We start from the raw sequence: 15,161 nt of genomic DNA, 5'->3' as shown, positions 1-15,161 counted from the left end.
ATTATCAGTTACGTCTCAAACCCCGTAAGTGGGTTTTAGAAACAGGATGGAATTTATATGTTATAAAAGGTATGGCAGAGCACAGCAAAAAGACATGGGACAAAGGTGACATAATGGAAATAGCAAAGTCGAGTTCTTCTAAGTTGCCTTAGCATAGAGATTTTTCAGTTAAAATTGGTGGAATATACAGACGAGAAAAGAACATTTGCCACGTGGTCTCCTAGGCAGTGATTGGCACAGCAGGATTAAAAACTGAATGTTGGTGATTTCGGTGCCATTACTCCACAGTCATTGTTAATTAATGGTGAGGTGTCAGCATACCTCTTCTAAAATTAAGTCCCTCGTGTTATAACATTTATAGAAAACTATTGTGTTACAAATCTCAAAAAGTATCAATAAATGGCTGATACTTGAATCTGACTTCATTAGTATCATCCAAAAACTAAGATGTCTGACCCAGTTTTTCTCTTCAGTTATTTTTAGCAGCTTGCCTAGCCTTAACATCCCAATGTTAGCCCTGTGCGCCAAGTTTTTTTTTTTTTTTTTAAACAAAACTTTCAATTCATTTTTAAAGCATTGCTGTCATTGCCGTTAGCAGTTTCCTCTTCCCATGCTGCATCCTAGAAATACTAACACTAAGCATTTACTCTTCACCAGCAGTGAGCTGAGTGCTCTCACAGGTATCACAGTCTTTTTTTTTTTTTTAGATTTTATTTATTTATTTGAGAGGGAGAGGGAGCACAAACGGGGAGGGACAGAGGAAGAAGAAGAAACATGTTCCCCACTGAGCAGGGAGCCCTATTTGGGGCTCCATCCCAGGACCCCGGGATCATAACCTGAGCTGAAGGCGGACACTTAACTGACTGAGCCACCCAAGCGCCCCACGGATACTATACAGTCTTAAGAATTCTATCTGGTATTGATAATGTTTCTCCTTTCCACTTTACTAGAGAGAAAAGTGGAGTTCTGGGTGTGGACTTTGGGTCTCCTTGACTCGTGACCTTTTCTTCTCTCACATCATTTTTTCCTCCCTCAGTAACTGTACACCTCATCCCTCTTTTCCGGTGATCCTGCCCTGCGCCTCCTCTATGATCTGCCCCCTCAGCTCCAGAGTCACTGCCACTGGTTTTATTCAGACCTCGTTGCTATACCCACATTACTAACAAATTTCCCTGACTCATTCTGTCTTCACACTAGCACAGATTGTCTTTCTAGAACAAGAGCTAATTAGATTATTTTGCTCCTAGTCTCTCCATGGCCTGAAAGATAGCCATTTGTCTGTGCCCCTGACATACAGGGGTCACTATTCTTCACTATTCTGCCTACAGTTTACCTCTTCAGTGCTACCTACCATTAGGTGCTTGCTAAGTTTTCTAGACTTTCAGGAGTTCCCATTTTGAAGTCTTCACAAGCTTCCCCAAACAGCCCCAGTCTAAGAACTTCCAGGGGGGATAAATCTGCTCTGTAGAGCTTAGCATACTGTGTTCTTTTTTTTTATTCTGATCCTCCCATTAAATTGTGCTCCTTGCAGGCAGGAACTAAAAACTACCCAACTGTCATATATCTGAACTTAGCGCAGTATTTGTAAAGTAGGTGCTCGTCATTTTTTGAGTAGCTAAAACAAACGGAAATTATCAGAGGAAGATAAAAAGGACGTTATGTGTACTATAGTGGGAGGAACATAGAGTTGGTTTGATAATACAGATTTCATCCTTTGGTCTTCCAAATATTAGGTGTATGGCTTAAATGAGTTACTCTTTCTGATCCCGAGTTTTACCCTATAAAAGGGGGAGTTAACGGACCCTTCGCAAACTTACACATATTAAAAGTGGATCTCAGGGGTGGGGGTGGGTCCTGATTGGCTCAGCTGATGGAGCATGCAACTCTTGATCTTAGGGTTCTGGGTTTGAGCCCCTCATAGGATATAGAGATTACTTAAATCTTTTTTTTTAAAAAGCTGTATCTCAGAAGTTTTCTATAAATTGCCAGCTTAAAACTCTTACTGAGGGACGCCTGGGTGGTTCAGTGGTTTAAGCCTCTGCCTTTGGCTCAGGTCATGATCTCAGGGTCGTGGGATCAAGCCCCACATTGGACTCTCTGCTCAGCAGGGAGCCTTCTTCCCCCACCTCCTCTATCTGCCTCTCTGCCTGCTTGTGATCTCTGTCAAATAAATAAATAAAATCTTTAAAAAAAAAAAAAAAAACCTTACCGAAATTTAAATTTTGGGGTGCATGGGTGGCTCAGTTAAGGATCTGTCTTTGGTTCAGATCATGATCCTGGGGTCCTGGGATTAAGCCCCTTTTCAGGCTCTCCGCTCGGTGGGGAGCCCACTTCTCCCTCTCCCTCTGTTAATCCCCCTGCTTTTGCTCTCTGGCTCTCTCTCCCTGTCAAGTCAATGAATAAAATCTTTAACATACCTGTATTTTAAAAATGTAAATCTTGCGGTGCCTGGGTGGCTCAGTGGGTTAAGCCTCTGCCTTCAGCTCAGGTCATGATCTCAGGGTCCTGGGATCGAGCCCTGCATCAGGCTCTCTGCTCAGTGGGGAGCCTGTTTCCCCTTCTCCCTCTGCCTACCTCTCTGCCTACTTCTGCTTGCTCTGTCTGTCAAATAAATAAATAAAATGTTTTTAAAAATAAATAAATAAATAAACAAAAATTGTAAATCTTGCTAAACGGTCCTCTTTTTGTAGATACATATATGTGTTCCGTAGTGAAAGTATAAAGACCTGCATGGGAGTGATAAGCCCAATTTGAGCATAGTGGTTATGAGAGGACAGAACACAGCTACGCATATCGTGACGGGAAAGATACTCAGGAGCCTTCTGTGTGGATTTTAGAATGTTTTATTACTTAAGCCAGGTGGGTGGTTGGGACATGTAGGTTTTATCTTGTTTATCTTTTGTATGTCTTAATTATTTAGGATAAACACTGATTTTGAGAAATACAATTCCGTTGAAACACTAAGGTTTATCTTGATTCTGACAGCTTGGATCCAAGAGGAAATCATATTCCTTTAGCGTTTACATCAGCTGTTCAGTGCTTTGTGAATCACTGTCAGATTTACATTCTACGCGGAGACAAGTGTGTAGGAACTAGTCTTTCCCATGATACTCTCATGAGCCCTTCTTAGCCTCCTGAAGTAGTCCATCTTCCAGACCACATTTTGACCAAGATACTTTCCATTTAGAAGTTTATCAAAATTGGACATTTCTTGCAGGTAGTAGTAGTTGTGGTGACTCACTGTGTGTGTAATACAAGTGTTTACCTTTCCCAGTCTTCCCTTCAGTGTGGTGCTGCCTCATGGGTATGGTAGTGGAGAGACTGACTGTCCTTGGCTGTGTTGGCTAGGCCAGTACTGTGAATCCCATGCAGCATTTTCTTAGACCCGTGTCTGGGCATCTGGCTTTGAGCCATCAGCTTTTGGTGATTTTGAAAAACTGTTACTTAGAGTTTTATTTAACTTAGGTCCCCCCCAAAGACCCAAACTGAATCTAAAGCCTCGGAGTACACCTAAGGAAGATGATTCCTCTGCTAGCACCTCCCAGTCCAGTCGAGCGGCCTCTATCTTTGGAGGGGCAAAGCCTGTTGACACAGCTGCTAGAGAGCGAGAAGTAGAAGAGCGGCTGCAGAAGGAGCAGGAGAAGCTGCAGCGCCAGCTGGATGAGCCAAAACTAGACCGTCGGCCCCGGGAGAGGTGAGGTTCTCCTCGATTACAGGTTTCTTGCCTAGGTGTGGAGTGGCTCCTGATGGGCCAGGCGGCGCATCCCTAGGGCACCCTTGGGAAATTCATGTAGGTGTTGCTGGTTGTCGCTTACTAGCGGTTAGTGTACATGAGCTGGGCCGCTAGGGGCTCTGCAGTATATAGACAGTCACACCCAACGAGTTCGTTGCCTGGCCTTAGCAGTTTTTAAAAGGGCTTGAACGGCCTTAACCTCTGACAGGTATAAATTGGTAGTGATTTAATATAGGAGTGGGCAAATTATGGCTTGTTCCTTTTTTATAAGTAAAGTTTATCTGACTCAGTAAGAAAAAAATTGCCAAATCTGGCTTTAGTGTATGGAGTAAAATCCAACCATGGTGAGGTTAGTGGATGTGCCTCCTGCCCAGGTTACTGGGGTAGAGTAGAGAGAAAATGTTTTCACTTATGTTACGTGTCGACTGTAAGATATTTTTCATTTAATTTTACTTGGGTGTATGTTAAAGGAGTCATTACTGAAGTGTTTGTTATTAAAAGGTGGAATTGGATCCAATAGGGTAGAAACCTCTTGTAATAACATTCTGAAAAGTGGCCTAGTTTTGAGTGGCTTGTAGAGTTGGGTTACCAGTAAGGGTAAGGCTGTAGGTTATGTAGGAGAATATTCTTAACCCTAGTTGGTCCTTGAAGTGTTCAGAGCCAAAGTATCTTAGTGTCAGCAGCTTCCAGATGGTTTGAGAAAGAGAGACAGGTACACACCCATCCCACCCACAAACACAGCGTGGTAGAATATTAGTGATCGTTATTGAGGGGTCAGCATGGGTCCAGGGTGGCTTTAATTGAGCTGGACTTCAGTTGTTTTCTATTTTTTAAATCTTTGTACAGACACCCAAGCTGGCGAAGTGAAGAGACTCAGGAACGAGAACGGTCCAGGACAGGAAGTGAGTCATCACAGACTGGGACCTCGGCCACATCTGGCAGAAGTAAGTCAGACCAGGGTGGGTATCATGTTATTGCCCCTTTCCATAAATGAGCCATAACCAAATTATGCAGAGACTTTGGGTTTTTAAATTGAGTCACAGAAGCTTTATTTGGATTAGCATAGATTGATCAGAATGTCACGTGTCCTGGTCTGAAAAATCTGACATAGAAGCACCAGAAGAGACTTAGGTGATCTGTTTAATAATCTTCCACTGAAGAGTATACTTGACTGTTAGGTTTGTCCCTTTATGTCTTGATGTTCCAGAGTTTTCTTTAGAACAGTCACCGTCACACAGCTCTCTCGCCAGCCTTTTTGGATGTCAACATATGACCAGAGCAGTGTCTCAAGCGATGATCTGCTCTTGATCCTTCCTTCCTTTCTTCCTTGAATTTATCAGTTGGTCACAAACATGTTTAGTGTTTTTGGAAACCAAGTGATTAAATCATAACACCTCCCTTCCCTTATTGTGAACCAGTGTTTTTTAAGTTTTTTCCTCCCACCTCTAAATTGATTTGTACTTGAGCATTTCACTTTTTTTTTTTTTTTTTTTTTTAGATTTTATTTATTTGACAGATCACAAGTAGACAGGCAGAGAGAGAGAGGGAAGGAAACCGGCTCCCTGCTGAGCAGGGAGCCCAATGCGGGGCTCAATCCCAGGACCCTGAGATCATGACCTGAGCCGAAGGCAGAGGCTTAACCTACTGAGCCACCCAGGCGCCCCTGTACTTGAGCATTTCAAAGCATGGCTCTGGGCTGAGATGATTTAAAAATTCACCCAGGTATTTTACAAGGTTTCTGGAAATTATTCATACTGGGGTAGCCTTTTAGTAACAGGATGGTAATGCCTCTGTTTGTAGCCAGGTGAGAGTGTGATTGTTGGGTTGATTATGTACCTGAGGAGGCTGCACAAAGAATCGGGCAAGTTTTGAGGAGACACTTGGTGCCCTTAAAAAGAAGTATGTTCTGGGTTTTTTTGTAAATGTCTATCTGTGTGCATGTGTTTGTGTTGAGCCTCCAAACTAAAATTTGATCAGTGGTTCCTGAGGTTGGAGGTTCATAGAGGTCCTCTTCCACACAGGATACATACTCTCCAAGTACAGACATTTTAACAGTGCGCTGAAAACGTAGAAAGACTGTAACCCTAAAATAGAGTACTCGTTCCTAGGAAAGGTCAGGTGGCTCTCCTTGGAGAGCCATGATTTTTCCTCTTTTTCTTGAATCAGTAAAAAATGTCACTTTTCTCAATGTGACATTTAGTAACCACCAATTTGGGGATAATTTCATCTGTTGGGCCCCAAATACAGGTCTGTATTTAAGAATAATGGTGAAAAGAGGTCAGCTTGGGTGTGAACCATTTTCCATTCTCTTGAGATCCTGAATAGATGTTGTATAATAGCTTTTCCTGATAAGGCAGCCTTCCTATTCTGACTTCACAGATGCACGAAGGAGAGAGAGTGAAAAGTCTCTAGAAAATGAAGCACCCAGTAAGGAGGAAGACTGTCACTCTCCAACTTCCAAGCCTCCCAAATCTGAACAGCCTCTGAAGGTAATGCCAGCCCCTCCGCCAAAGGAGAATGCTTGGGTGAAGCGAAGTTCCATCCCTCCTGCTCGATCGCAGAGCTCAGACACAGAGCAGCCATCCCCTACCAGGTGAGTCAGCTTGGGAGCAGAACAGTTGCTTAGCTGTAGAATCTTAAACATGGTGATGTCATAATGGAAAGGGCCCTAGCTGTTGGCCTTAACAGCATCTTTTTAAGTTATGCTATCTTTGCTCTTAGTTCAGAATCAGTGGTGTGCTGGAGGGGGCTCATTGAAGCCATTATTCAGTTTTCTGGAATATTCTGATAACTGGTTGACATCTACTCGAAATCTGCAGATCAGTAATCAGGAGTTGCTGCTGCCACAGATCGCAGCATGGCTTTGGGGGTCCGTTTACTTCCCTAAGTCTTAGGATTCTTCTTTGTAAAATAGTAATACTCCCCTTGCATGCATGGTGATCCGACAGGACATCGTACTTCGTGAGTGTTCACATAATTGCTTTCATTGTTGTCTTTCCTGTATTTTAATGTTCCACAATGTTAAGTATGTATTTTTGGTTCTCTGTAAAGTTTACTATTTGGAGAATGATTATACATTTCATTTCTGTTCCTTCCCTAAGACTGACGAATATAATTGCATGTTTTCCTTCTAGTGGTGGGGGGAAAGTAGTTCCATCTCAACCACCTGAGGAAGGACCAGCAAGGAGAGGTAAGACCAACAGGAAGTCAGTGTTTCACGTAGCTAGAGGCCTCAATAAAGGCCTATAGGGGTCTCATGAAATGCAGAACTCTAGTGTAATTTTGCACCTGTTTTTGTGTTTAAGATTCTTAGATTATCTGCTTTTTCTTACCAGTAGAGGGCAGGAGTGGTCTCTTCGGAGAAGGCATGGTGCCCTGCCCTTTCCTGGTAGAACATTTCTTTGAAAGGGGAAAAAAAGAATCGGAAGGAAATTAACATGCTCAGTCCAGATTAGAAGGTCGCCATCTCTAAGGCCAAGGTCACTCCACAGCATCACAGTCCTTCAATTCCACTTTGCTGTTAATGATGGCATAACCCTACGGTGGAACTTTTTAGTGGGTCTTATTTGGGGGCGGGGGAACGTGGGAAGAAGGGTTTGGGAAGGAAGTCTGGGTTGGGGTGAGGCTGAATTTCCCTCGGTATACACGGGCATGCTTTTCTGCAGCCGAAGGGATACCTAGGGCAAAGAGAGTGGTTACTTGTTTTTCATTTATTTTTGTGTCTCCACTCAAGCAGATGAAAACAAAGTAGATGGGGTGAGTGTCCCAAAAGGCCAAAGTGGGAACTCCAGCCGTGGCCCAGGAGACGGAGGGAACAAGGACCACTGGAAGGAGTCAGATAGGTATGAGTGTTCTCTCATCATTTTTAATCTTCCATCTAATGCTAGGTACGTGCGTCTTTGTAGTTAGTTGTTCTTGGTCCTCCAAGCATTGCCAGATCTCCTGCTATAAACAAAGGAAAGTCAACCAATATGGACAGTTACAGTTCTAAGAATCTAGAAACGAAAGTCCGGATAACAAGGACTGCTGACTGGAGGTACCTATTCAGTGCCTCCCGGCTACCTGTGGGAGTTGGGACAGTCCTCTCCTAAAGATGTGGTTTTACCCTTATGCCTCTGCAGGAAAGATGGCAAAAAGGATCAAGACTCCCGATCTGCACCTGAGCCAAAGAAACCTGAAGAAAATCCAGCTTCTGTAAGTGTTGGGTGCTTGCTCATGTCTGCCCTTGAACTCCTTTATGTTCGGGGCTCCCAGGGAGTGGTGGGGAGTCAGGCACTGCTGTTTGTTCGAGATAGCAAATGTACCTGACTGTTCAGTTTTCTCCCTTTCGTGCCTCTCATCCCCTCTCAGAGATGAAAGGTGGTGGAGGGACTTCAGTAAGAGTACATGGGCCTCTGAGCCACTCACCCTAGCTACTCTACAGTGGGAGATGCTGAGTGAGTGAGTGGGTGTGGCCTGGGCTGTCCCCTCCATTTTGCGCAAGTACCCGTATGCTGTTTCTTCAGTTTTGATGTGAGAATTCAAGGCCTTGGTGATTTTTTCCCTCTTGTCTATTCCAGAAGTTCAGTTCTGCAAGCAAGTATGCTGCTCTCTCTGTTGATGGCGAAGATGAGAACGAGGGAGACGATTACACCGAATAGACCTCTGCATCCTGTGCTTTCTCCTAGTCTCTCCACCCTGGAACATTCGAGAGCAAATCAAACCTCTATCCAGACAAGACAATAAAACTCACCATCTCCTGGAGACCTTTCTTAACTTTTTTTAAAAAAAACAAAAAACAAAATGAAAAATTCTTTTGCATGCTGCTGCAGCCTTTAAAGTATTGAACTAACTGGAGAATCGCCAATGTAGCCAGAGAGAAAGAGACGTACAGCTTTTCATGGCAAGGTTGTGCATTTTTGCGACACATGCAGTTGCCTGTGTGATTAGTGCCTGGGGGCCTCCATTTAGCAGAATGGCAGTGACAGCGATGCAGTGTCTGGAACCTGGTTGAGCAGTAGGGCAGGCTTAAGGAAGAGTGAGATTTCTACATTTTAATTCTTATGATCCTGTTGTGGCATATATGAATTCTCAAACATTACCTGAATAAATTTTCCATCCTTGGAAAGGTAGGTTTAGTCTCTGAAGTTCTAGTCTCTAGGAGGCTGCCTGCCCCTCCTCTTACTTAATTCGGAGTTCCTGGGGGGATTCCTTCATTTTTACCCCCCAGGGGGGTAGTTGGGAGTGAGTCTCTGGACCACTAAAGAACAGGACTGCTTGGTGACCAAAATAAGCGGGGAAATCGTAGTTTGAAAGGAGGTTATGGGGAAGGGACTAATTATTTTGCACCGATGATTGGGGGAAACGGCATGACCTCCAGTGAACACTGGAGCAAGAAGCACTTCAGGATCATGGGAATTCCCGTCTTTACTGTGTCCTGGTTTTGCCCTTTCTTAAACACTATCCTTTCTGGAAGTTCACATATATCCACAGTCTGTTGAAATCTTGAAGCTTTGAAAATGTAGGCTCTCGTCCTGGTCTCCTATCCTCATGCTACTCTTCGCTGTTCCCTCCCCCAAAACAGCTTCTGCTTAAACCACACACCTGACCTGGGCTTTTTCTGTCCACCCCAGGGAGCAGAAGCAAATAAGGAATCACAGGCTCTTCTCCAACAAATCTTGGCTCTCTCGTGTCTTTGGACTCTCATTCCTTCCCTCCATCCCTGCTTCGATTTCTTTGACCCCCTTTACACCTCAGAAAACTGGAATTAATGGTCTTGGGCGGTGAGTGAGGGTGGAAAATAGGGACATTGTGAGCTGTTCTTACAACCTTGATGGGGGCTTTTTGGTTTTGTTCTTAAGTTTTCCTTCTCCACTGAAATCCCATACAGTGTTTGGATTTATAATGTGGCCTCGACCAATGTGGTTTTTTGGTGGTTTTGAGGGGGTTTTTTGTTGTTGTGTTTTTGGTTTTTTTTTCCTTAAGCTTCCCTTGAGAGAACAAATAATAGCGGAGAGAACTGTTTAGCAAGGTCCTGGCTTCTGTTGTACCACAATAGCTTAACTGGCCTCCTTTTATGTGCACCTTTGTACTGTCAGCCCAGGAGATGGTGTCCTTATGGGTAATACTGGGACCGGCAGAGAAGTGACACCCTGGTCTCTTGTTCGCGAGCCCTTCTCCCATCAGTCCTAGGTTAGACCCTGCCCCTCCAGCGGACGTGTTGGTGGAGTGCTGCAGCAGTGAGCTAATGAGTCCTTTACCCCGTGGACATAAAAGACTTCCAAGTGAAGTAACTTTAAATAATTGGCTTGGATTGGCCAGTAGCCAGGAAGTGGATTTTAGAGAACTACCCAAGGCTGAAAGGGGTTGGTGTTCTGTTGTTGGGTTTTTTGTTTCAATACCATTGAAAAGGTAGGTTTTGCCCTCTTTGGGTCTACTCCTTCCAAATGGTTGTATCCAAAAAAGCTGTTTTTTCCCCACTCCCCTCCTGCCCCCGTTTCCACAGAAACGGGTTCTGTCCCGCTCCTTAATACATGTAAAATTTGTACAAAATATCTTCTATGAAAATGATTTGTAATCTGTAGACTTAATACCTGGGAGATCTCTTGAGATGTAAAATCCCATCCTTTGGGTTGTGGGCTTTTTTGTTTTGTTTTGTTTTCTCCAAATAAATCTGATCTTTAAAGTTCACCTTAATGCTGAAATTTCTTTTGACCATATACCTGTGCCTTTCTATTGCCTCCCCACCCCCATCTCTCTAGTCCTGTCTGCATTAGTCTGTTCTGTGCAGGAACAGAGGGCGGGGTTACCAAGGGAAGCTAGGTTTATTGAGGCCCAAGAACTGGGAATTTGCACCCACTCCCCTCCAGCCTTTTTTGTCTGGTGTTAACATTTAATATTTGATATCTGCTCCGCCCTTCAGCAGTCTGGAGAGGTTCTGCCTCTGCTTTCCTGGCTACTCAGCACAGGAATGGAATTAACTCGACAAGCTGGGCTGGGTTATAACTGAGACCCCTTTCCTCTTAATTTATTTTTTTTTAAAGATTTTATTTATTTGAGAGAGAGACTGAGAGAGAGCATGAGCTAGGAGAAGGTCAGAGGGAGAAGCAGACTCCCCATGGAGCTGGGAGCCTGATGTGGGACTCGATCCCAGGATTCCGGGATCATGACCTGAGCCGAAGGCAGTCGTCCAACCAACTGAGCCACCCAGGCGTCCCTTTTATTTTTTTTAAATCAGGTTTTTCACTGTTCACAGCAAGTTCCCTGTTTGGGGGGGGGGTACCTGTTTTTTGTTTTTTTGTTTTAAGAGAGAGAAGTGAGGAAAGGGACAGTTGGAAAAGAAAATCTTAAGCAGACTGTATGCCCAGTGCAGAGCCCAATGAGGGGCTCGATCTCACAACCCTTAAGGTTCCTGACCTGAGCTGAAATCAAGAGTCAGACGTTTAAATTTGAGCCACCCAGGCACCCCTTTTCTCCTTTTCTCAGTCATAGACTAAGTGGGAATTTTCCAAATAGCTAGAGACAGAATGTTGGATTGCAAGGCAGGAACAAGGATGGTGGCCGAGAATCCTTAAGGTCACGAGGGGGTGGAGCAAAGAACCCCGGAAACCTCAGGAAACAATTTGGAGGAAGATGGGGAGGCTGTGCTGACAGGAGCCCAGTTACCCAAGTGGCTTTTGCAGTAGCTGCTCTTGGGGTTCTTGCCGGTGCACTGATCTCTTCAAACGTGGGGCTCTGTGCTGACTGCAAGTCTTCCACGTGGGTTTAGGTGAGAACGAAATTACCAGGCCGCCTGGGGAACCCACCTCAAACACTGGCATCAGTCTGCTGCTTTCTCCAAGCCTTCATTTCAAGCTCCTCTCCACAGTGCCAGGAAAATGATGGAAAGAATAAAAATGGGAAAAGCTAACTTAGAGCTTCACATTGGTTGGGCACAGGAAGGGTAGAGAAGGCACTCCCTGTATGTACTGTGTCCCAAGAGGGCACTCGAAATCCAAGGGAAAGGTAGGTGCTGGGATGGCCCCGTCCTCAGGATGTGCGGACACTCTCAGAAGCGCAGAAGCAGAAACGGATCCCAGGACTGGTGTGTCCTGTCATCCTGCTATGAACCTTGAGTGACCAGAAGGGATCAGGTATGGCATCCTATTTTATAAGGGTCACTTCCAAGCAGCTTGGGTCCCCTGTAAGTACACATAGCGGAGATTCTCCCAAACAATCACGCACTAGGCTCTGGGACCCAGGCAGTGAGGTCCCAGCCAGGCCCGAAGGCATCACCTCAAGCACAAAGCAAGCTCACAGCATCTGGTTTCTCCGAAAGTGGGAAAGGAGCTACACATCTGCTCCTGGGAAGCATTATTTCTCAAATAAAACCTTGTTTCTTGGCAACCATTATAGCCCCCAGGGCCACAAGTGAAGTGGGGACTGACTTCCCTCACCCTCCCGCCTCACCAAAGAGGAGTTTGGAAGAGGCGAGCTGTGCTGCTCCACGCCCAGCTGCAGCAGTTGGACAATACGCCCTCTGTCCTCTGTCCTCGGCCAGCAGATCCGCCTCTGGTCTCAGCTCTGCCCCTTCCCCCGCTCTTCCTGGTTCCCAGCACCCAAACCCTCCACCGAAGTCCCCCTGACCCAGTGCTCTTCCAGCCAGGACAGCCCATGCCCCTCAAAGCCCTCCGATGTTCCCCCACCCAGAGGATCTGAGCACACTCGGTCACAGGCATGGGATCTCCCCAGACCTCAGAAGAGGGGGTTCAGCCTTCAGTCCCCAGATGGGCTGCCCTCTGCATAGTCAAGGTAAGAAAACCTGCATGGAGGAAAGGGTCAGGGGGTGTTCCTGAAACTCTGTTCCACCTTTACTAACACCATCCTTTCTGCTCCCTTTCCCCTCCCTTCAGAGGCTCCCACCACTCGCCACTCTGAAGTGGTAGTCAGGATGTCTGGCTGGCTCCATATGCCACCCACGTTAATTTCACTCCCACCAAGGCACCTCCTATATATACTTTTTCACTTTCAACCTTCCTCATCATCTTCCCTCTGGCAGGTCCCTAACCACCTGTTCCCCGGGTCCCTCAAGTATGAGCTGGAAGTTCAGCTACCCATCTTGTAACTCCCAATTCCTTGGATCCTCAGAAGTTCCTCTCAGGGGCAACACCACCAGCAGGACCATGAGGCTCCAGCCCTGCCCCCGGCTGAGGGATCCAATCAAGGGCCTATTTTCTAAGTCCCAGTCTCTCCCTCGGTACCTTTAAATATTAGAACCTGGGGTGCCCGGCTGGCTCAGTCAGAAGAGCGTGGGACTCTTGATCTACGGGTCTTGAGTTCAAGACCCACACTGGGAGTAAAGATTACTTAAATAAACAAGCTTAAAAAATAAATAAGGCTTAGAACTTACCCCCTTTAGCAGGCATCCCAGTCACCTAGCCAACGACCCCTGAACTCTGGGAAGGAAAAGATTTTAAAAGAGCTGGCTATAAAGGGGCCCCTGGGTGGCTCAGTCGGTTGTGTCTGACTCTTGATCTCAGCTCAGATCTTGATTTCAGGGTCATGAGTCCAAGCCCCTCACTGGGCTCCACACTGGACATGGAGTCTACTTAAAAAAATTTTTTTTTAAGATTTTATTTATTTATTTGACAGATATCACAAGTAGGCAGGGAGGCAGGCAGAGAGTGAGGAAGGGAAGCAGGCTCCCCGCTGAGCAGAGAGCAGATGCAGGCTCAATCCCAAAACCCTGGGATCATGACCGGAGCCGAAGGCAGAGGCTTTAACCCACTGAGCCACCCAGGTGCCCCTAAAAAATTTTTTTTAATTTAAAAACAAAAGAGTTAGCTATAGACTCCAAAGAAATGAGCAAATTTTCCTATGTTATCTTGATTACATAATCAAATCTTCCCAAAATACACAGAATGACCCTCAGCCCTGCCCCCTCCCCACTAGCCTCTGATCCCTGTTGCTCTCTTTGGGGGTTCCCCAAACTCTGGCCTCCCCCCTCCTCCCAGTGCCTCCCCACCTCTTCTTTATCCACCCAATTCTAACCCCTCCGCCCCTCACCCCGCCCTCCCTCCAGTGGTTCCCGCTGCTCTAACCTCTTAGCAGACTGCCTACTAGACAGGAAACCAGCCACAAGCAGTAAGATCCAGGCTCCCCAGTCCCAGCCACACCCACCCCTTCCAAATGCCAGTCTCTGAGGGACCCACTTTGTCACCATGTCTCTCCCCAGCTGCCAGACTGCAATCAGAACCAGACTTCCAGCCTTTGCCAAAGGCAAGAGGAGCACAGAGATGACCCAGTTGAGAGCTGAGACAGGGAGGGACAAAGGGCCTTGGAGCTGGTGGTACTGGCTGCCTTCAGCAGGCATTGGACATTGAGCCCTGGGCACTGGCTTCTCAGAATCCACACCGCCCCCCCCCCCACACACACACACCAGTTTGCATCATGGAAAATCCAGTGGGAGGGTGAGGGAGGGCAGGAGGGAGGATGAGGAAGTGCTCAATACTAGAAAACACCGATGAATCTAAGAATGCGAATAGATTCAGAGTTTCTAGAAAGACGTCCCTTCCCTCTACCTTCCCCTCCAGGCTGACACAACTCAAATCACCCCAGGGCCCATTCGTTTCTATCCAGTACCAGATCCAGACACTGCATAAGGGAATGGCAGACCACAGACTGAACTTCCATTTCTACTGGAACACCTGGGACTTAAGTTAAATAGGAGGAAGACTTTCTTGATAGGCTCAGAGTGGGCATCACCACCCAGGTCCAGCTCCAAAGCGGAGTGATGGATGGGCCGACTGGAGCTGCTTAGGGGGTGGGAGCTTGAACTTGACGTGGAGGCCCTCGGCTGTGAATCCTTAGGGGAGAAGAGGTGGCCAGGACGTCTCCCCGGTGGCAGAGGACTAGGGAAGGGTGTCCAGCGACTTGGGACACCGGGAACAGCAGGCATCTTGCTTGATCTGAGTCTGGCTCCCCGTGGGGTAGGTGGTGAGGGCCCCACCAGACCAGGCCGCGGGTGGGTCCTGACTTAGGGGTCAGGCTCAATCCCAAATACTCTCCTGTAGAGGGGGGGGGGGGGGGACTGAGAGAGGCCGCGGCAGCTCTCTGTAGCGTTTCTAATGCCTTCTGGACCTATGGCCACTTTTTCTTCTGTGTCTGTCCGGCTCCTGGGTTCTGTTTTGATTTTTGCTGTGTCCTGCCGGGGTCGTCTCTCCCGGGCTCGGAGCCTTCCCCGTCCGTGTGTCCTCCGTGTCCGCCTCCTCCCGCTCTCCCCATCCCGGTCTCTTCCTGTCTCCGAGCGCCCCTGTGCCAGCCTCCGCGTCCCTCCTCGCCCTGCGCCCTGGGAGCGCGGGCTCGCAGAAGGCGGGGAGGACGAGAGGGAGCAGGAGGCGCCCGAGGGGCGGGGAGCGGGGGAACGTGGGGATTGGAGCCGGCAGGAGGGAGGAGAGCAGCGCGGGAGGGA

The 15,161-nt window shown here is 46.9% G+C and overlaps 1 protein-coding gene across 4 annotated transcripts in view; it reads left to right on the top strand.

Annotated features, from left to right (window-relative positions):
- The window catches only part of EIF4B (eukaryotic translation initiation factor 4B), a 32,339-nt gene extending 21,937 nt beyond the window's left edge, over positions 1–10,402 (top strand). The window contains exons 9-15 of one of the 4 annotated variants that reach the window (XM_047740790.1): positions 3,466–3,694; positions 4,580–4,692; positions 6,113–6,326; positions 6,868–6,923; positions 7,467–7,575; positions 7,855–7,927; positions 8,293–10,402. In XM_047740790.1, the coding sequence (XP_047596746.1) occupies positions 3,466–3,694; positions 4,580–4,692; positions 6,113–6,326; positions 6,868–6,923; positions 7,467–7,575; positions 7,855–7,927; positions 8,293–8,373 (875 nt within the window). In that variant the 3' untranslated portion in view covers positions 8,374–10,402. The remainder of the gene's footprint in view (positions 1–3,465; positions 3,695–4,579; positions 4,693–6,112; positions 6,327–6,867; positions 6,924–7,466; positions 7,576–7,854; positions 7,928–8,292) is intronic. The other 3 variants (XM_047740791.1, XM_047740793.1, XM_047740794.1) reach the window with 3 other exon arrangements.
- Positions 10,403–15,161: the final 4,759 nt, after the last annotated feature.

Source organism: Lutra lutra, chromosome 8 (assembly GCF_902655055.1).
Source record: "Lutra lutra chromosome 8, mLutLut1.2, whole genome shotgun sequence".
Classification (NCBI taxonomy): domain Eukaryota; kingdom Metazoa; phylum Chordata; class Mammalia; order Carnivora; family Mustelidae; genus Lutra; species Lutra lutra.
The sequence above is the reverse complement of the archived record's forward strand: the minus strand, read 5'-3'. Positions and strand labels throughout refer to the sequence as shown.